At 40.9% G+C, this 22,830-nt stretch overlaps 2 protein-coding genes across 4 annotated transcripts in view; both read left to right on the top strand.

The window, feature by feature from the left end:
- Window positions 1-317: 317 nt before the first annotated feature.
- On the top strand, window positions 318-15,153 carry smg6 (SMG6 nonsense mediated mRNA decay factor). Its single transcript, XM_042498855.1, has 19 exons — window positions 318-408; window positions 2,586-4,992; window positions 5,793-5,985; window positions 6,497-6,607; window positions 6,893-6,999; window positions 7,370-7,448; window positions 7,707-7,817; window positions 7,951-8,166; window positions 8,717-8,778; window positions 8,914-9,059; window positions 9,479-9,592; window positions 10,134-10,308; window positions 10,561-10,780; window positions 10,956-11,135; window positions 11,337-11,504; window positions 11,983-12,127; window positions 12,320-12,582; window positions 12,709-12,790; window positions 12,900-15,153. The coding sequence occupies exons 1-19, from the start codon at window positions 318-320 to the stop codon at window positions 13,028-13,030; spliced, it is 5,001 nt and encodes a 1,666-aa protein (XP_042354789.1). The 3' UTR covers window positions 13,031-15,153.
- A 4,045-nt stretch (window positions 15,154-19,198) lies between these two features.
- Window positions 19,199-22,830, top strand: part of LOC121952644 (serine/threonine-protein kinase TAO1-like) — a 27,052-nt gene continuing 23,420 nt past the window's right edge. The window contains exon 1 of one of the 3 annotated variants that reach the window (XM_042499441.1): window positions 19,199-19,866. The gene's annotated coding sequence lies outside the window, so the exon portion shown is untranslated. Of the gene's footprint in view, window positions 19,867-20,353; window positions 20,401-21,166; window positions 21,187-22,830 lie in introns of those variants that run through there. The other 2 variants (XM_042499442.1, XM_042499443.1) reach the window with 2 other exon arrangements.

Below are 22,830 nucleotides of genomic sequence, written 5' to 3'. Positions count from 1 at the left end.
TTTTGGATGATTTTTGTTGTTGTTGTTCATTTTTTATTTATGTTTTTTTTTTTTTTAAATAATTATCAGAATGTTATTTTGTGTCCATGGCTTAAACTGGAGTATTCTTGGAAAAGCAAAAAAAAATTGATAATCATTAAAAAATGTGTGATAATATTACTTTTACCTGCGTAAAGAATCTAAAACGGATGAAAGAACAATCTAGCGGCACCGTACTACATTACCCGATTGCCTTCGCTGCGACGTCACTCGACGTGTAGCATTTTTGACCAAGCTGGGCCACCATACTTGTTGTGTTTGTTTTAGTGAAAGCAAAGATGGCGAACGAACTGGACAGAGTGCGAATCTCAGCTGCGGAACTCCGAGCTGAAGCGTCGAATTCAGTCAACATTACTGATTGTCAGAAAGGTGAGAGGAAGTGAAGTAGAAACTTGAAAGGAATAAATTCGCGAAAAAGTCGATGAATTCAAGCGAAGAAGTGATTCAAGTTAGCTGAAAGTAGCCTGCGGAGTTGCTAAGTTTGTAACCAGCTAATGTTGTTAGCTAGCTGCGTGCCTTTCCATTCTTTGGTCCCGCGCGGTCTGTTTTAAACGCCCATTATGACCATAACGACAGCAGATAATTTGTGTGCGACTGATTTAACCGTGTTTATCACAGCCTTCCTAATGTTCTTCATATATACTCGCTATGTTTTCAGTACATTAATAGAAGGTTTGTAATGTTAAGGTTGAATGGTGCCACAGCAGATAACAAACTCATATCGTTACTCAAAACGTCGGTTTACATTAGATACTTAGCTGACGTCAACTAACGTTTAAAGTTTCGTTTTACGCCGAAGAGACTAAAATGTTCATTTGAAAACTTAATGGGAAACGCAGTCAAAACATTGATTTACAGTGCTTTGAAAAGTCTTAGGTCACCTCAAACTTTGTTATTTTATCAAGGTAAGAATGATGATCATACACATTTATTTCTCGGTAGTCTCTGTCATAAAATACATCCAGGACATACAGAAAACATTTAAACAGTATTAAAAACGTAAATGTTTCAGGCTAAAACAACTTTAACGGGCTAAATGTGAAAATATTTAGTGTAACGTCCCTTTCAACCTAGCGTGTCTTGAACTTTCAGGGGCAGACAAACTGGGATTTACAGTACTAATCGAGTGTATTTACACCAGGTTGCATTTAAGACATTTAAAAAGCTCGATATTGATTGTTTGAGCTACTTTTTGTTATGGTTGTATGATTCCATTTTTTGCACTTTATCCCTGTTTTTATTGAGCATTACATACACAATATGTGACATGTTCTGCGTTTTTTCTTTTTTTGTTGTTTTAATGCATCGTACACAGTCTCTGTATTCTTTATATATTCATAAAGAGACAGAGATAAATGTATTTATCCTCATTACGACTTTATTAAAACAACAAATATATGGTGGCCTAAGACTTGAACAGTACTGTATATTTTGCATGTTTTTGGAAGTATTGCAAGTTTATTTGTGGCTACAATTTCCCTGTGTACTTTTCCTTCAAGTCAACTGATTGTGACATTTACTGTGAGATAGTTTGTTTGTAAATGGGATGATGTTGTAAATGTGCAAATAAGCACACATTTGTTTACAGCCTTGGCTCTTAATCCATCTCCAGTGGCTTGATAGTAATTATAGTTTTGTTTAATTGTCAATAAATCCCATAAAAAGAGCTAGATGTAGCCTATCCCTCTGTACATCTGCACAATGTTTATGCCCAGAAACTATTAAAAAAAAAGGCATTAATGAGACAATCCATTTTACATTGGTTAATGATTCAAGATCACTTTGCTTTTTTTTTAATTAACCTCACGATGGCAGGACTTACACAGTTTGTAGACATGCAACAAGCTGGACATACACGGGCGAAACTAATGTGTTTTCATAAACAGAAGGTAAACAAGCTGACAAACATTATCTAACACCAGGTATGTCCTGCAGTGTTGCAGACATGGCCATGACAAAGACAAATAAAGTCAAAAGGAAGGGCTTCCACTTTCAGGTGGAAAGTTGAATAAGTTTTTACTTAAAGATGAAATGGTCCCATTTGTGTCATTTGTATGTGATTTGTATTTGATGCAAGAAGCAGCTAACCCCCCAGTGTTTTCAAACGATTTAATCTGGCCCCCATTCAAAAAAGTCTGGACACCCCTGGACTAGAGCGTCAGAGCATCACATCTGCTATTATTCCTTAAGAAATGCACTGTTTACAACTGCTGAAAGGGTATATATGACACATCTATTGATGAAGCCTACTATGAAAATGAATGGCATTGAGGCTGAGTGCCACATTCAGGGTAGGAAAGACAAAGTACTAACAGGGATTTAACGTTAACATTACAAACCTTCTATTAATGTACAGAAAACATAGCGAGTATATATGAAGAACATTACGAAGTACTGAGGCATTGTTTAATCTGGTCTTTTAATGGGATTAGTTAAGATGAAGAGAAAAACAGGTTATGTCAACCTTATTTTGTAATACTTATTCCAGCAACTCTGTAGATAACTGACTTGGGGTTCCAGCATTTTAATTTATTATTTTTTTTCAGAGGAGCAACAGGAGCATCAATTACACAAGCAGCATAGGAAGCGTGATGGAAAGCGTCCCGAACTGCAGCGCTACCAGCCAGCAGCTGGACATGGACGGCGTCACCGTGACAGTGAGGAGGGAGAGACTGGTCAAAGTGATCCCCTGGTTGCTGATGCACATGACCATAACCAGCCATCACAGAGTGGAAAAAAGATCATCTCTGAGAAGGTTTTCAAGAGTCATGGGTGCACAGACAAAAGGGAAGAAGATCGAATTAGAGGTGATGGTAGCAACACTCAGAACTGTAGAAAGGGCAGCCACTCACAGCCTAAAACTGATGCAAACCAAGAGAAAGGCTTTGTTGACAATGACAAAGAACACCAGGAATTTGCTGAAGCTGCTAAGCCGACACGGAAAGCACGTAAACCAGACCGAGAATTTTATCAACCAGGGAGCCGGAGGAGCATCCAGGGAAAGGACTGTGGAGTTGGTAGAGAGCAGGATAAGCCTCCCCCTATGAAGAATAAGCAGAAAACTGAGCCAGAATCCCTGCTGAGTACAGGGGAAAAAGAGGGGAACAAAAAAACATCTCTGCCGAAGCAGGGAGGGAAAGATGAAGACATAAAAGGTATACAGGAAAACGTAAAATTGTCTAAATCTATTGAGACAAATAGAAAGCAAGGAAGCCGACATGTGGAAAAACCCCCATTACCTTCTGATGCTATAGTTGAGAAAGTTACCAGCAAAGTGGAAAAACTCAGTGTGAAAGAAAAGGGTAAAGCAGGATGTGAAGGCCAAGCTGTTGAAGATTCCAGTTTAAGGAAAGGGGAATCAACTGATAATGAAAGGAGGGTTCAAGGGGGAGGAGCAAAAGAGGATGAAGAAAAGGTGGAGAAGAAGAGGGAAAAGGGAAATCGTAGGAGAAGGGGAGGGGAGAAGGAAAAAGAAAGGAATCAGGATTCCAGAAGAGAGGATGAAACAGGTGGTGGAGGAAAGAGTGACCGAGGGAAAGCTGAGAGGGAAAGAGACAGGAGAGCAGCAGAAGCAGATAGGGATAACAAACAAGGTAAGACTGGAGAGACACATCAAAGCAAAGGAAAAGAGAATCGCAGAGAAAGTAGAAGAGGAGACAACAACAACAACAACAGGTCCAGAGACGGTGAGAAAGATGCTGCTAATACAGAAAGAAATTCAGACAGGGCTACAGAAAGAAGCGACAGAAGCAAATCCAATGCAAACATCACAACACCAACTTCAAAACGCTATTCCAAGTCAGATATTCGGCGTGCACGGAATCGAACTTACAGCAGTAGCTCGGCTAGCAGTGTGACCAGCCTGGATGGTCCTGGACTGGGGATGGTTGTGGAGAGTACCAAGTGGTCCCGCTTGGAGCCTAGGCACAATAACAAAGAGGGGATGACTAACAGGGGAGAAGGACGAAGGAGTCATTTACAAAGCTGGACAACCAACGGGGAATCATCTACTGAGTCACTGGAAGGGAGCGAGATGAGTGACATAGCAGAAGATAGAAGGAGGAGGAGACGTGGGGAGGAAGGACTAAGTGCAGAAAGGAGGAGGGAAGACGGGAACAGACCAAAGGGGAACAAAGATGGAAGTCGGGGAATCATAAGGGTTTCTCTCGAAAAACAGTCGAGTACTGCATCACAAAGTGGGGCACCACAACATCGCAAGCCAGGCTTAGTCCCTCGTGGCAGAGGTGGGGGTATCCTAGTGCTTCCAGCCCGCACAGACATCTCCAATGCACCCGAGGTTGGACAAAGGCTTCTTTTTGGTGGAATAAGGGGAGGAGGAGCAAGCAGGAGTAGAGGAGGCAGAGGAGGAGGAGTGAGACGACTCTGGGATCCAAATAACCCTGACCAGAAACCCGCTCTCACCAGCACCCAGTCCTCACAGCCTTCATCTCTTCAGCAGCCTATATACCTTCAGACAGGGACAGGATATGGACAGCTTCACTTTCTGGACACAGATGATGAGGTAGCAGGGAGTCCTCCTGTCCCGCAGGGCGAGCACTTTCGATCCCAGCAGGCTGCTGCCATGGCCTACTACAAGTTCCAAAACTCTGACAACCCGTATGGCTACCCCATGCCCACCAGTGGCCCACATAATCCCAGCACCACCAGCCAGCGTTGTCCATATCCTTATCACATGGGGCCCTACCAGATGGCTCCCCCTAATGGTATGTACTCAGGCCCTGGTGTGGGACAGTTGTGTGGGAGTTACAGGGGAGCAGCTTATTCTCAACCTGGTGCAGGAGGTAGTTTGACATATGAAGAGGTGGAGCAACAAGCCAGAGGGGAGCTGGGGAGGCTGCTGAGGGCTGCGGATGCACAGGAGCTCCAGCTCAGTAACCTGCTGTCCAGGGACAGAGTGAGTGCTGATGGACTGGATCGCATGGCCCAGCTCAGGTGAGGAATTGGGGGAAAAGATGTGTTTTAAGCCTCATTCTCACTGCACAAAAAACACGCTAACATCCACTGACATCTGGCTTTTTAATGCAATGGGGAAAGTGTACACTTGGCATTCACACCTGGGTCAAATGGCTCTGCAGTATACACGGGTATTTATTATTACTTCTTGAACACAACACCTGGGTGAATGCGCTAATCTCAGCTCTTTACCAGCGAGATGCAATGACGTGCTGCCACTAATTACTGTCTCCCCTCTCCTAAGCAGTGCTTAAACATTGATTGATTGATGTTTGAAAGAGAGACTGAAAGAGAGACTGAATAAGTAAAAGACATATGAAGAGAAGTAACTTCCGTAAAGTTTTCAAAGACCTCTGTCCATGCTGCGGTCTAATATTTACCTGATCTCCTGCCTGGCTGTGACATCCAAGGACACACCAAAACAACCCCCCAACCCCCCTCCCCCCCCACACACACACACACACAAACACACACACACACTTAGAAAGGCAGACTTGTCGGCTGCGTGGCTGTAGCACCATGTTCACAGGTCTGCTACTCGCAGTGAGAATGCAGTCGTACATGTGTTTACATGTGTTTGTGCATATGCTAATTTTGATGGGAAAGTGGCAATAGTGGCATTTTTATGTTTTATCTTTTATGTTTTATTCACGTGTCTTTTGCTACTTCTTTAGCTGTCACTTGCACCCTTGGACTAAATAATAGTATACTCAACAGGAGTGAGTTAGTAGAGAAACCGAAAAAGCATTGTCCAAAGCATATGCCCTCCTGTTTTTTAGAGCGGACCTTTTGGGGCTATATGAGCAGGTCATCCTGACAGACATCGACTTCTCAGACTCGCAGAACGTGGATCAGGCTTTGTGGAAGAATGTCTTTTACCAGGTCATAGAGCGTTTCCGGCAGCTACTCAAAGACCCCAACTGTGACAACACCGCTCATATCAGGAACATGCTGCTCACACTGCTTGATGAGGTAAGGAAAATTCAGTCAGGGTTTTACAAAAGTAGGAGGTTATTTTAAGGGGAGAGATCGGAGCTGTGCGTCTAGCATTGAATGTCTGTGTGCAGGACTCAAAATCCTGCTCGAGAATACTTGAAGTCAAATCCTTACAGTCTCTTTCGGCACTTTATCGGAAATACATTCGTGACCTTGCTTTGTATTTGGATACGCACTGGGATCATTAAGCCCAAAATTAGTACTGTTATTCAGTAATATGTTGAGTATTTGTATGTTGCCTAGAGATCTTGGAAATGTTTGTGTCCAAAACCATTTTTCAGCTTTAATTCCTCGTGTTTGTAACAGGAGACAATAAATAAATTATTTACATCATGTTTTTATATGATCTGAATATGAGGACAGCCTGTAAAGTTTGCAAATGTACAGGAAGGCATTAAAGATGACATATTATGGAAAAAATAATGATACATTTTTCTTCCACTGTAACTTCATTTTGCCAATTGTGATAATTATATCTGATTTACAGGGGGCACTATTCTTTGATGCAATGCTTCAGAAGCTGCAGGCAGTGTACCAGTTTAAGTTGGAGGATTACATGGATGGCATTGCTATCAGGGCTCGGCCATTACGCAAAACGGTACAGAAATACTCCTTTTTGTCTGTTTGTGCACTTAAATTGTCATCAAAGATTTACCAAATAATTTATCTAAAAAGTGATATATTTTTATAATGTATAGCCTAAATTGGACAGTAAAAATGACACATTAACAATCATATTGCCCATGTTACGAGCAATTAGTCAATTACTAGTTATTGGATGGTTGATTTTGATTGATTGGTTAATTAATTCTATAAGAATGTCCTAACTGACCATTATATATTGTGAATTGATAAGTTCCTCTTGTGTTTTTGTCTTTTCCAGGTAAAGTATGCACTTATCAGTGCTCAGCGCTGCATGATTTGTCAGGGAGATATAGCACGTTACCGGGAGCAAGCCAGTGACTCGGCAAACTATGGCAAGGCTCGCAGGTAGGCCTTAATTCAATCATTCTCTAGGTATTGTGAGATCTTTTGCACAAATTCTAGAGCATGCAATGTGTATTGGTATTAAACATTTGTGACTGAGTCTGAAGGGTACAGTGTTAAAATCTAGTAACTCATGTGTTCAAGAATGGGTGGTCAGAACTATTTTTTTGTGCCGTGGTGAAGGCATTTTTACACCAGTTTAATTACTTCCAAACAACCAGTTTTCATTTAGTTTTTCTTCTATGCTATGCTATAGACATAAACTTTGTACCATTGTGAAAGATCCTTTCTAGCTGTATATGACTGACTTGATGAGAACATTATTTTAAGTAGTTGCTGAGTTTCTCTGATTGTACTTTACATTTTTTTGTAGCTGGTACCTGAAAGCCCAGCAGATTGCCCCCAAAAATGGACGACCATATAACCAGCTGGCCCTGCTTGCAGTATACACAGTAAGTTATATGTAGTTTAAATGGGGATGGAAAGTTGAGAGTTGAATATTTAACGGAAATTTGTCTGCAGTCACAGTTAGATAACTGGAATTATGATTAACTTTTTTGTGACTGACTGTTTTTCTCCTGGCATGTCCCTGGGATAATTGTAAAATCCAAATATATTTTGAGAAATATTCTGTTCGCACCCTCCCACTGTGTGTCCTTTTGTAGAATACCTTCCTCCTCTCACTCTCTTTCTACCTCTCTCACTTACAGAAGCGGAAGTTGGATGCTGTGTATTATTACATGCGCAGTCTGGCAGCTTCCAACCCCATCCTGACTGCGAAGGAGAGCCTGATGAGTCTGTTTGAGGAAGCAAAGCGCAAGGTCAAACACAAACTTTACTGAATTCAGTTAACTTCAATTATCATTAACTTGTGCCAAATATTTTACCCATTTTCTAGGACCAAAAACTTAAGGAAGCGCAAGCGCGTCTTGTTTACAGACTTTGTTCTTGTAGGCCGAGCAGCTTGAGCGAAGGAGGAGGCAGGAACATGAAGGAGGCTCCCGGGGACCAGCAGTAAGAGGAAGAGGAAGAGGGGAAGATGGAGCACGGGTGGAGATCTGGATCCGCCCCAGCGGACAAGCAGCAACGCCGTCCACTCAGAGAGGAGGTAGTGAATCCAGCAGAGACTCTGAGCAGGATGGAGAGCTCAGCAGTCTCAGCGCTAGTGATGTAAGATCCCTTTCTTTCTATTGCCGTCTCTCATTCTTGCATCTACATCAGGTCTCATGCATCATATGCCTTTACATGTATGTTTGTTCCAAAACACAGTGACACTTGTGGAGACCGGAGACATCTCCCACACTAATTTGCAGAGTCAAATTTCCCATTTCTTCTTTATGATCTAATTTATTATTTTCTCTGACTTCATTCTTTCCTCTCATTCATTATGCCCTTTACCTTCATTTATTTTGACTCTATGATTTCCTATGTCGTCATTTCATTTATACTTTTTCAGTGTTTCCTGCACCTTCATTTCTGTTAACTATTATTTTGTTTTCTTGCCTTTGCTATGTTCAAAGATGTTTTTTACACCCTTTTTACCCTACCTTTTTATCGTTAATTTTCTTTGCCCTTTTTTGGTTTGTTTTCATTTCTGCTTGTAGTGATTCACCACGTATTTATTTTCACCACGTGTCCTGGCCTGTAGCCCTTGTAGCTAAATAAAACTATTGCTCAAAGATCAGTAATACTATGGTCTTCCCTATTTTTTTTTCTTCAGCTAAACAAGAGGTTCATTCTGAGTTTCCTGCATGCACATGGAAAGCTCTTCACTAAAGTTGGGTGAGTGATGTCTCAAGTATTCCAAATCTTAAATTCATAGACAGAATGAGTATAAAGGAATGGTTTATTTTCATGTGTGCCTTTTTCTGTCTGTTATTTTTTATTTTTTATAAATGTGTGCGTCCATTTATACAGCATGGAGTCCTTCCCTGGAGTGGCCAGCCGTGTTCTGCAGGAGTTCAAGACTCTGCTCCAGCATGGCCCCTCCCTACTAGGCAGCACGCACATGCTGCAGATAATCACTATCAACATGTTCACCATTCACAATGCCCACAGCAGAGGTGAGGCTGCGCACACATAACATTAAACAAATATTATTGTCAAATAACAAATATTGCTTCAAAGATTTAACACGTTGTGTTTATCTGTGAAATCAATATGAATGCATGGCTGGTGAACAACTTATTCTATCTGTATGAAGGTGGTAAACATTGATTTTATGTGATTTTTAATATCAGATTTTCTCTTATTAAAATGTGACTCAATTTAAGATAAATAAGATAACATGTTGTCATGTTTGAAATTGAATAGTTGCATAGTGGCCATTGCCATTCATTATGGCTCTTTGACACACTTTGTAATCTTTTCTTTGCAAATGCATTCTTTTTCCAGCATGCATGATGGGGCTACATACAGGTCATATTGATACAAAGATTTCTGAGGAAGTACTTTTTTCCTAATTTTTGTCTTGGTTTGTTAGGTGAAGATGGAGAAGTGCGGTCTGTTTTACAGGAACAAAGCACTGCCCTGGGCCTCAGCATGTTCGCACTGCTGGTGCAGCGCTGCACAGAGCTGCTCAGGGAAACTCCTGCAGGTACGCACTGTCTGCTCCAGAAGTATAAGATCAGCAGCATCTATTAAAGTGGAGGCTTAACGCTCATAACTAATTCAGAGAGTCTGAAATTAAGGCCAACATTAGTTTTAACATGTTTTCATCTATATGAGGCAAAAATTTCAAAGACAAGAATTATGATAGTACGATCCCACAGTGCACTGGTGGACATTTATCTCGGTCTCCTGAGTATCAACTACTCTTGTAGAGAATACACTGTTGTTTGGCTATGTGGCTGAACAACAGTGACAAGAGTCTTCTGGATAAACCTCAAGACATTTCATTTTACCCTTGTAAGTTTTTGACTGCAAAAGGGGGAGAGTTTTCTAACTTCAATTGGACTTGACAGCTTGGAATAATCATAACCCATCTTTATTTTTATACATTTTATGTTGGACTAATGTTGCTGTTTTTCACATGGTAGTAGTGTCAGATGTTCTTGTTTGATTGTTTTACTATTAAATGTTGTATTTTTAAAAAAAAAAAAAAAAAAACTTCTTCTAAAACTTCTCCTGTCTTTTAGAACCAGTTCCCATGGCGGATGGAGAGGAGGAGGGTAAAGGCGAGGAGCTGGAGGGAATGGTGAGGGTCTCTTCATTCCCATTGGACCTTCGTGAGCTACTGCCAAGTATCAAAGTCTGGTCTGACTGGATGTTGGGACAACCAAACCAGTGGAACCCACCACCATGCACTTTAGAGTGAGTACTTAAAACGGTTTCTTTTTTTAGCTGGCAGTGGAAACATGTGAAGATAAGATTGACAAATCATCGTGTTTTTTTTTTTTTAATTGTATTTTTATCAAATTAAAAATAAAGTTTAAAATATTGATTATAGTTGCCTCAGTTTTGCTCACGGCCTCTACCGGTACTTGTACGCACACCAGCTCTCTTCAGATGACTTTTTTGTTATACTCATTCCTCATCTTCAGTTGTGGCTTCTCCTCTTTCAAGTTGTAGCCCTGATGTTTGGCAGTGCCTTGCTGACCTGTGTAACGTGCTGGCCCATGTGGATCATGAGGAGGTGCCGCTATATAAAGCCGATACGGAAGAAGTCGAGGGAGATGAGGAGTTGACTGTGCTGCAATTAAAGGAGGACCGGCTGCTTGCTGGCTTTGTACCGCTGCTCGCTGCACCACAGGAACCGTGTTACACAGACAGGCACACTGACATGGTGAGTGGGAAGTAAAGGTATATTTTATTATTTTGTGACATTGCAGCCTTGTAACATACTTAGATTCCTGTTGAATTACTTAATATTCTTCTGTCACCTTCAGTGTGCCAGGTTTGCACCAAAACTCTTCATCTTCCTGTTCTCATGCACATGTAACCCCATCCTCTTTCCTTAGGCAATAGCAGCAGATTGTAAGAGAGTGACGGTGCTGAAGTACTTTTTGGAGGCTTTGTGTGGTCAGGAAGAGCCTCTGTTGGCCTTCAAGGGAGGCAAATACATCTCTTTGGCAACTTCACCTCTACCTAACCACTCAATGGACACAAGAAGCAGGCAGGATTCTCTAACAGAGAAAGAGGTGACTGTCTTTGACCTACTTTCTCTACGATAATACTTCCTCTGCATTTTGCTCCCCCAGCTTTGTTCCCCTCCAATTGCACGTCTTTCTTTCAATATTTGACCCACACAACATCAAGTAAATTAAATCTTCATTGCAGTGCAGCAGAAGCTGTTGAATTACTGAAAATGTGTCCTATTTGTGTCTTTGTCTGTTCTGCAGGCTGATGATGTCATAGTCGAGGCAGAGTCTTCTCTTTCTGCATCAGAAGGAGATGATGATGCCGAGGAGGCTGGAGACAGTGAGAATGATATCAGACAGCTGAAGGCAAGACGCCACGCCCTCGCTAACAAACTGGCAGTGCAACAGAAGCGCAGGGATAAAATACAGGTACATAACAGTAGATATTCAAATATGGAAATACATTTGAATGAATATCTTCTGTGTGTCTGAAATTTTTGTGATTACTTTATCAAAAAATTGAATAATTAAGAAAGGATTAAAATCAATGAGGAAAAACAATGTAGTTGTAGAGTTGAACCACAACCAAAATGGCCTCTTCAGTTGCTAATGGCTTTTACTGAAAGGACACACACAGAGGACATTTTGACATGTCACAGCAGGAACAGCTCAGGTGTATGTCATGAAATTGGCTGAATTCCGTGTAGCTGCTTTGATTTCAGGACTCTTGAATAGAACCGAGCCATCGTTAGTGTCATCAGTAAAACGTATACATTTTCCACTGTGACAAGTCATATTTTCTGCTGTTATAGAAAGGCCTGTTGAGTTAGGCAGGTATATACAGTTATACCATGTTGTCGCACGGTTAAATTTCACATTACATGTAAAGTTTGTGTGTGTTTTTCAGGCGGTGCTGCAGACAGGCGGGCAGTTGGAGCTGGAAGTGAGGCCTCTCTTTTTGGTTCCAGATACCAATGGATTCATTGATCACTTGGGAGGGTTGAAGAGACTCCTTCAGTGTGGAACATACATAATAGTTGTGCCACTCATTGGTAAGACTTAAAGAAAGAGACAAAGAAATTAAAAGATGGGTTCACGGTCTGGTAGAGAGGTGGAGAAGGTTTAAATTGAGATGTTGTGTCATGTTTAAAATGATAAGAGAGCCCCATGTGTCTGGTGTTTAGTGTAGAAACAACATCTGTATTTGTGTATACTCATGGAGGGATGTGTGTTCTCTCTCTTAGTGATTACAGAGTTAGATGGCTTGGCTAAAGGCCAGGACAACTTTGGGGGAGGAGTTGGGTCAGAAAGACGCAGCACTGGCAGTCGTGGCAACTACAATGTTAGTGCGGCCCATGTGCGGGCCGTGCAGGAGAAGGCCCGGTTGGCAGTGGCTTTCTTAGAAAAAGGATTTGAAGCCAGAGAACCATGTCTGAGAGCTCTGACAAGCAGAGGAAATCAGCTTGAGTCTATTGCCTTCCGCAGTGAAGACACCTCTGGACAGCAGGTGAGAGCCTAAATAAATGTAGCTTCAAATGTTTGTCTCATTTTATTTATTTTAATAAATTAGTTTTTGGTTTTAGATTGTGAAATGAAATAAGGATGTTTTGTTTGTCTTTTTGTTCTTCTTTAGGGTACCAATGATGATGTGATTCTGTCGTGCTGCCTCCATTACTGCAAAGACAAGGCAAAAGATTTCATGCCCGACCAGAGAAGTACGTAACATTGACTGTCAGACTTTCAGACTTCCTCACACACTTGAAATTTGATGTGTATGAAGTCTTTTGAATTACTAACTCTTCGACTTGTTGCACCCACACACAGATGGGACGGTGAGGCTTCAAAGAGAGGTGGTACTCCTCACAGACGACCGTAACCTGCGAGTCAAAGCTTTGACCCGTAACGTCCCAGTCCGAGACATCCCTGCTTTCCTCAGCTGGGCCAAAGTAGGCTGAACCAGGCTAAGATGGAATCAAAGGAACCCAACTGCTGAAGCCTGCTTGCCACTCAGCCAGGAGAGAAGACACACTTAAGCAGAGAGAGGGAGAGGAGATAACAGGGGAGAGGAAATGATTAAGAAAGCGTTGAACCACGTCTTATGAAATACAAGCACATGTAGTGAGAGCAGGGTGGTGTCAATGAGCTTTATCCCCCCTTGTGATGAAGTGTGTGTGTGTATGTATGTGTTAAGATCAGTGAGCTTCCCCAGAAAGAGACAGGGAGACTTGACAAGTCTAAAGAAGGCTGGACTGGAAGAGAGGAAAGAGGGAAAAAATAGAGTGATTGGATTTGTAAGTTGTCTGGTCCAGCCTTGAGCCTCTGTGCCTAGTTGGTGAGAGTGTTCTCTGCAAGCAGAATTCAAATTTGAGGCTGATGATATAATGAGGCAGAGAGCGAGAGAGTGTTAATGGTCGTTTAATTGATTAAAGACCACAGAAATGAAGGCCGTAACTGGCTCTTCCACACTTCTCTTAGGGCCCGGTCGGATAGACTGCTGTGGCCTCTAAAGCAGAGCTGAGAGAAAGGCAGGTGGAGAGAAGCACAGCTGGAGGGTGTTTGCCACCACAGTAAAAAGTGTCTGATTGTAGTGAGGGTTAATCGAGCTCTCGTGCAACTTCAGCACCAGTGAGAAATCACCTGCAGTGATGGTATTTCCTGCAAACCCAGGAAGTGCTTGATGCCTGTTCGGTAATTTGGGTTGTTCCTCCAGCTCAATGCTAATATTAAGTTTGGGTGTTGTGAGAAAGTGTTTTGAAAAAGTCTACAACAACAAACATTGGTTAATATTTGTTTTTTCGCTCATGTGTAAAAAGCTTTTTTTCCTTCATGGAGGGCATTTATCCATTTTGTAGACTGATAATAAGCATCTGCAAAGCATTGAAATTAATATATCAAGATTACTCAGTTTGTAGTGAGTTTTCAGTTCAAGGTAATTGTACCATATTTACTATCCAATGGGATTTAACCTTCTAAAATCCCACCGCTCAAATCACCTAAATCATTATGAAATAAAAAAATTCAAATACTGTTTGACTTGATCTGCTCTAGACAGCTACGGTGTCAGGAGATGGTTTGGTCCTTGACATTGACTTGCAGATGCTTTATTATCAAGTACCATTTGTGACTATTTTGTTTTATCTTCTGTTCATATTTACACACAGTGTTTTTGTGCCTTTCAGTTCAAACCACCACAGCAGTTTTCAAACCTTCTCATAAAATGTTTTTAATCATCCATACCAGTTTTCCTCCTCAGAGTGCAATTTTCCTTCACTTTCCTCATGGCCACATACACACTTTTCTTTAGTTAGAAGAGAATACATGAGGGGTATAGAATCACACGTAACAGACATCCGCAGAGCCCAAATGACCTATCTTGCAGCGTTAACAGAAGTTAAAAAAAAATAGTTTATGTATCTGCCCTATAATTTGTATCTGCTCCAAAATGTCATGGGCTCTTCTTGGCCCATGCCACACCCTTCCAACAAATTTCATGAAAATTATACCAGTAGTTTTTCAGTAATCCTGCTGACAAACAGAATAAAACAACCCAAAAATATAAACCCCTCGGCAAGATAACAAACGTGTAACACAAAGGTAGTATATGTGTTTTGCTTGCCCTACATTGCTTTGGGAGTTTCAAGAGACTCTGAGTAATAGTGTATCTTTCTGTGCACGTTCGAGACGGTATTTGGATGCATAAAATAGATGTAATCTGCACCTGTGTTCCCGTTACGTAATGCACAATTCATCATTCACTCATCACAGTTTGATCATATGGATTTAGAGTAATACTGTATGTTAAAGTGGCTACACAACTTTGTATTTGCATTGTACTTTTTCAGCTAGGCTCATACAACTTCCATGTGCATTTGATGTTTCTGTACTTGTGAGAACCCTTTGACAGGTTTATTAGCTTTTTCAGCCCCTCTGTTCTGGTGCTACTGTCGTGTTCAGTGCAATCTGCTGTGTTAAGTGGCTCTGCTGCAGTGTTTCAGTGTTGGAGCAAATGTAGTAAAAACATAGTCAGTTTAACAGAAAACACTTTCATCGTCCATCATTAAAAATGATTTGAAAGCAAGTTTTGTTTTTTGACTTATTTATGTGCAAATGAAGAATGTTTAGTGTAAAAAAGGCCTATTTCAAAGCAGATATTTGGATTTGTCATACCAGAATGGCACGTTTCACCTACACTATTGAAGCAGTCAGCGGAGTACTGTGTAGGATTTAGTAACATCAAGCAGTGAAGTTGCAGATTGCAACCAACTAAAACTTCTCCTGTGTGCCAAGTGTTCAGGAGGGAACTACGCTGGCTGCCTTCAACTCACAAAGAGCCCTATCTAGGACCAGTATTTGTTTTTCTCTCACTCACAGGAAGTGCGCCGGACATTGGAGCCAATTTGACACAGTGGCCAAAACATGCAACTACAACCTCCATGTCCCTCATGTAATGTCATTGGGACTTATGAAACTTTTGCTATAGACTTATATTGGAATTGAGGCATTTGTAAATCAGTGGATATATTTTTCTTAGTGTCACCACTCGCATGAAATTACTTGTTTAACCATTGACATTTATTTATTTGGTCTGACAAGATTTCAAAAGAGCAGAAGAGCCATAGGATTAAATTATTTTATCCCCATTTAAGTTAGCAGAGGGCTAAACCAGAAGATAGCTAGTACGCCTGCTCTGTTGGCTAAATGATGTGGAAGATGTGAGTTATGTTATACCCAGGAAGCCAGGTTTCAGGTGGTTATAAACTAATGAAAACATGTTATTAATACTTTATTCCATTTCTGCCAATATATCCCTTAAAAACTACATACACAGCAGACCTTTAAATGGAATTTAGCCATCATTCATTGTATCATTTACATCTGTTCTTTACCTGCTGTGACCTGCCAAATTGTCTGCCTTGAAGATGGCCTACAGTTGCATTGCACACAATAAGTTGTTTTTTACATTCTTTTATACCTTGTCTTAAACCTTGAGGTTGAAATGTACAGAGCCAGGTCATTAAAACTAACTTTTTTCTAAATTTAAATATAACAAAAAATAATGTGAAGAAGTGAAAATACTTGTCCAATTATACAAATAGGAATTCAGTACATACAAATGTATAAAATGTAATAGAATCCATGAATAAACCCATATAATCAAATTTATTACAATAAACAATAGACCTCAAAATGCATATCAAACATAACCAAAGCAGTAACAAACAGTAAAAAAAATTAAAAAAAAAAAAAAAAAAAAAAGCGTTACTTTGACAGGCAACTACACACTGATAAAACAGTAGCAAATGTAATCATACTCAGAAATAGCTAAACAAATTGTCCTTATAACTGCTGGTTATATATTATATTGCTCTGCAGTTCTGCTTGAGTTTGTCTCATCGGTGTTGCCGTACCGTAGCAGAACATATTCAGCATATTAAACTAACATCAATGTTTTTATCATTATATTTGACTCATGTGAAGCCTGATTAAAGTTACAGTCATTTATGTGAGGACCCCTACAGCCCCTGGCAGATTTGATAACCCCCCCCAATGAAGACTCCAATACTATGGCCTTGCACAAAACCACATTATCTGCAGAAAGTTATAACTAGATAAGTCATGTACCAAAACCTTTACATGTGTGCCCTCATGTGGTAGTTGAAGAAGACACAGGAAGGAGTGAGCTATTCAAATGAGTCGGTATTGAGTTTAGCAGTTCAATACAGGCAATATCTTCATAAACTGATAAAATAGATGAACATGGGGAGTGCGGTGGCTCGGTGGGTGGAGCGGGCGCCCATGTACAGGGGCAATGTCCTTGCTGCAGCGGCCATGGGTTCACTTCTAGCTTGCGGCCCTTTGCTGCGTGTTGCCCCTCTCTTTCTCCCTTTCACGCTATCGCTCTGTCCTATCCAGCTATCTGGCAAAAATGCCCCCAAAAAAATTGTTTAAAAAAATTAATAGACAAACAAAAGGAAATGGGTCATAGGGACATCTGTGACCCCCCCCCCCCCCCACACACACACACACACACAAAGCTTGATGACCATAATCATTAACTAACCATGACAGAAAACACTGAACTGCTCTGGTTCTGTCCTATCCTAAAATCCATTCTTAGGGCTGATAAATGGTAACATTTCAAATCCCGTTACTGAGGGTCTTCATTAACACTCAGAGTTTGAAATGTTACCATTGTGTTACCAGAGGGTATTACTCTGATATCAGTAGCATCAGAGGTTTACGTGATATAACTCACTTTTCTGTAAGCATCTATTTGTGAATGTACAACTTCTGAGAGCATAACACAGATGCTTCTTCAGCATGTAACATCTGTAAACAAGCACAGTCATCACAAAAACACCCAGTTCTAGTTTGAATAAATATCTATGGGTATACTCTGGGATGTATGTATTTACATTTTATATACACACATGCACGTGTGTGTATGTGTGTGTGTGTGTGTGTGTTTGTGTGTGTGTGTGCGTGTGTGTGTGCGTGTGTGCGTGTGTGCGTGTGTCAGGGACAGAAAGTTCTGCAGCCTATCCATCCATATCATTTGCTTCAGTGTACTTCTGTGCCTGGATACAGACCACACAGGCAGGACCCGATTCCCATCATCATGACAACAGGGCTACGAAGCAACCAATCAAAGCCCTCTGAGCCCCATACTGCAAGCTGATTGGTTTCCCAGCCTGCAGCCTGTTGTGGAATGCCCATCTTTAACCTCTCTGCTGCCATGCACATTGCATTCATCTATATTTTCTCCATGCAGATTACAGCTTCATGTGTAATCCTCCGAGATGTGGTGTCACGTTTGTTCTGACGTGAGAAGTTGTTATTCATGCTATATCAAGAACACCTTAATGAAACGCATATCAGTGAATACAGAAAAAACAAAGCGCAGCATGGTGGAAAAAAGTGTGAAGTCTGAAATGTAAGCATCTGTAGCACATCAGTGGACTTGTGTCAGCTGTCAAACTGTTTGGGCTCTGAGGTGTTGAGCCACTTGAAATTATGCATTGCATTATCAAGCATTTGTTAACTTAAATCACACTTCAGGTTAAGGCTGGGTGATTTGGAAAAAGTAAATATCATGACATTTTTTGCCAAATATCTTGGTATCAGTATTGCAACACTTTTGTAGTTTTGCTGTTCTTTTGCAAAACACTTGCACAATGAGATTTTTGATGAATAATCATTGTTAATGTGGATATAATGACTAAGTGTGTTAAGTGTAGGGCTGCAGCTAACAATTCACTGTCCATTGATCAGTCAGTTATTTTCTCAATTAATCGATTAGTTGTGGGTAAAAAAAATAATGTCCAAGGCTCAAGATGATCACAAACCAAACAGATTCATTTTACTTTCTTGGATGGGGAAATAAAACAGAGCATATTCACATTTAAGAAGCAGATATCAGAGATTTTATACTTTTTCTTCTAAAAAATGACTCAAATCCATTGATCGATTGGCAAATTAGTTGGTGATTAATTTAATGGTTGACAACTAATTGATTAAGCCATAGCAAATAATAGAGCAATATCCTAAGTTCAGAAAATTACATCATTTTACTGTAATGCAGCTTTTAAAACCAGGAAAAGACAACACTTATACAACATTACAATATCCAGAATTTAATATGATATCCAGTCTTATATCACAGTATTGATATAATATTGATATAATGCCCACCCCTACTTTATATTCTTTGTACAACAACTAGACTGTGTGTAGTCCTCATTATCACTGTTTACTAGAATAAAGATGGAGTTGTGATCCAAAACCCACTCTTCTTTTTATACAAGGGTTAAGGACTGCTGGACTGCAGTATGTTTCCTGGACAATTTTATATCTTGAGAAGAACTATTATTTTTCCAAGATATTTAAAACAGTTTTTTAGCATTGTGAGTTAACGACAGGCTATTTATAGTAGACACCAGATTAAGACTGAAACTGTTAATCAGGTTAGGAGCTCAGTGACTGAACGTGCATAAGGCCAAACACAGACACACAGACACACACACACATAGAAAGAGAGAGAGGGTTGTCCAATACCCCCCCCCTATAAAGTGCACCATGTTGTGTTGACAGTCATTATGTGCGTGGCCCTCTCCATCCGGACCACACACACCTCCACTTTGCTGGATGGCACAGCAGCACTAAACTCTGAGATTAGGGAGGGGGCAACATTTGCCCTGTAGGCTGCAGCCGGACAGCATCATCAAGACTCTCCAAACATGTCACACGTGTACTCTAGTTAAAGCTGTCTGCACCGCTCCGACTCTGTGCTTTTCCAATTCATTTGATTCCTTCACGATGGAAGGGAGGTGATTCTCCTCGCCGCCATTTTTAGAGGAACTGCCTATCGAAGAGAGAAACTTTGCTAGCTACTGCCTAACGTTAGCGGCTAGCTAGTTGGCCAGTAGCTTGTCTGCCTATCAGCTCGTTGTGACAGTCAACGCTTGACAGTCGTTAGCCAGGTCAGCTTGCTTCTCGTTAATGTGAATTATTCCCGCTGCCAGCCAGTATACATGACAAAGACAACGTTTATTGCTCAAGTGAGCTATTTAGTTAGACCTGAAGTCAGTGTGACCGTCTGTTGGGTAGGGCAATTGTGCGGTTAAATTAGCGAATTAGCATTGCTAACTTATTAGCTAGCGAGTTCACACTTTGATTTCTCTGGACTGCATTGCCTCGTCTGTGATTTAGCGTCCCTCTGCCGTGCTCAGGGTGACTGGATTAATCGGCTGTTTACACCACATCTCGGCCTGTGTGGATTTATTTGAACCAGGTGAGCTAACCTTAGCTTTCTGCTAACTAACGATTTTGTTCCCCAACATGCTGCAGTGGATTTCAACATAGGTTAGCTCGCGAGCTAGTCAGCTAACTAGATTTGATGCTACCCGACAGCTAACCAAAAGTTGTCACAACTTGTATGGTCTGTCGCATCGACCGATTTTAGTCTGCCTCACTGGGTAACTCGAGAGATCCATTGCAAGCATAATGTTTGTTTTGAATGCCAGTGCAACACATCAGCAAATTATATTAATGTACGGGGAGCGGGGCCAGCAAGCTACATTGTGAGGGGTTTGTGTATGTAATGGTAACGGATTGCTTTCCCTAAGAAGCGTTAGCAAGCTACGTTAGCTTGCTAATCCGCTTTATGCAACTATCGTTTGCAAGCAGTGCCACTCCCTCGTTTTTGTTTTTGTCCACTGTGACTGTACGTTAAGTGAAACTCGGCTGTGGATGTGTCTGTTTTGGAAGTTTGCTTATCTGTAAGAGACATGATTCTCAAACTGTCTGAATAGCTAGCCGTGTGACGGTAGGTGACATTGGTCAACTCTCTTTCTATGTCTGTCGCACGTACATGTCCTGGCATTGTGTTTACAAGCAGCATTAGTCAGGAGAGTCTGACAAGTCATTGTGATTATCATTGTGTAAGCGACAGGGAGAGCTCGCATCCATCTGCCGCTGATGGCTGTTTTTGTGCACCGACGTGAGTCGCATTCCTCAGTTTTGTGTGTTGATATTGCGTAACACTGGCTATCACTCAGCAAGCTACTCTTCTGCTTGGCTTATCTGTGACTTCGCCGCTTAACTTATGCATGACACACTGGATCAGCTACACAAAGATTTAACATAACGCTTTGATTGTGGTGAAATCACGCACAAGCTTACCATTCACCTAACCAAAACAGGTTGCGCTCTGTTGGAGTGATCTGTCAGATTTGATGTGCAGGCTTTGATGGCTGATATACACAAACACCTACACATGCTTTATGTTTTATATGCCTTTTATACTGTCTCTGTTTGTTAAATAAGCACTGCAGCATGAGCAGTCCAGAGTATCTCTGTTGGTGTCTTTACACTGCGATGAACAGACTGTGTTATTAATGCAGCCGCTGGCAGGTACGACTTGTCCTCTTACTCTGTTATCACAGATTTCTGTTAGGCTGACTGTCTCTGTTTTCCTGTGTTACCTGCAACCTGTGCTGATCTGCACACCTGTCAATTGTTCATGTATACCTCTGCATGCTTGTCAAAACAGAAGTGCATTCACAGGCTGGAACACCTCGCCTTCTTTACTTTCAAGGACTGGTGATGAGAGGTACGCAGCTGTTATTGACTCTGAACATCTCTGTGCATGAGAAGGCTATTCAAAGTTGGGTTTTCTTGTGTGTCAGTGTTATATCAGGGGGTGCTCAATATGGGCACACTGCATAATGGATTTAAGCGTCTCCCAGGAAAAATGGATTAGACACTGGAGCAAAGCCTGCCCTGCTTGCTGAAGTCTAGTGATCCAAGTCAGTCAGTGACAGTCAGCCACTGCAGAACAAGTGCTGTTTCCACAATATGATCCACTGCAGTGCCACCATAACTTTATTTGTGATTGATTTGAGATGTCTTATGTAGTTATGAATGACACAGCATGGAGTGTATTTTCTTTTAAGTTTTAGCTAGCAAAACCAATGACTAATCAAATGACAGTGATCTTCAGGTTTTGGCTTTGTTGACCAACCCAGCGCACAGTAACATTAGGCTTGGGCGGTGTCTTCATTTTTCAGACCTTCATATCTTCCTGAAATTTCACCGGAGTATAATATATATGACAATATAAGAGTGCATAGCAAAGACTATGAAATTTCAGGCTTTCAGACTAATAAATACACAATAAAACCCCACAGAATGTTGAGAAAAGAACAATTTTCAGTCATATTTTCCTCATTAAATAGAGAAATTCAACTGTGGACCTTTTGATTTCAACTTTTTCTTGGTCACTGAATACTGACAAGGCTTAACAGCCTTGTTAACAAATCATAAAACACACTTATTCAAACTCCTCGGTAACGAAATAAAGCTCACCCAAAGTGTCTTTATCACTCTATATTAGTAATCTAGTTTGTAAGGCAGCAATTTCAACAATCACAAGCTACAGTTTGGTAGAAAGAATCCCTTAATTCAGCAAGTTAGATGTAGAAAAAAACATGCTGTTTTTCCCAGTGGTCTCACTCTGCTGTTGTTAGCTGTTGGCTCTTTACAGTCCTGTAACTTGTCCCTCCAACACTAAGTGTGGCAGTGTCTTTCAGCTTAGCTGCCTGTTCCACCAGTAGAGACCAAAGACTGAGCTCTGGCGGTGCGTGCTGTGCACTACATACAATTAGTTTAATAGAAAGAGGAGCGCCTGTATTTATGACGGTATTGAAAAACAAATTCTAGATTTCTATATACCCTGGTAAACTGAAATACCATGATATTACCCAAGCCTAAGTGACATCTTCAGTGACAGTGCAGTTAAAAAGTGAGGTAAAGTTATGGTCCTCTCGCTTCCTTTAAAGGAGTTCCTAAGCATCTGCTCAGTGTCTTTGATTGAGTCTGGTTCCTAAACAGTTGGAAACCAATCACATATTTGATGAGTCAGACTGAGAGCGAGAAGAAGGGGGGGGGCACATCCAGAATATTTTTCAGGTGATTTACAGAGGACACATACTGAACAAACAATAAAAAAAATGCCCACAATAATGACAGTCTGCCATTTTCTGAAATTATAGGATAGATATTGAGTCATTTTCCAGTCATCCCAGTCATTTTTAGAGATTAATTTGACCTTTAAACAGTCGAAATGATTCTGCCTCAGCTTGCTCCTACATACAGTAGTGCTTCTGTATGTTTTGACAAACCACATCCACTGAGATGACTTTGTAAACTTTCATATTTGGGCATCTAATTGTTGAAGGTGCTTTTGGGAGATTGT

Source organism: Plectropomus leopardus, chromosome 13, assembly GCF_008729295.1.
Source record: "Plectropomus leopardus isolate mb chromosome 13, YSFRI_Pleo_2.0, whole genome shotgun sequence".
Lineage (NCBI taxonomy): Eukaryota > Metazoa > Chordata > Actinopteri > Perciformes > Serranidae > Plectropomus > Plectropomus leopardus.
This window is presented reverse-complemented; position numbering and strand designations above follow the sequence as displayed.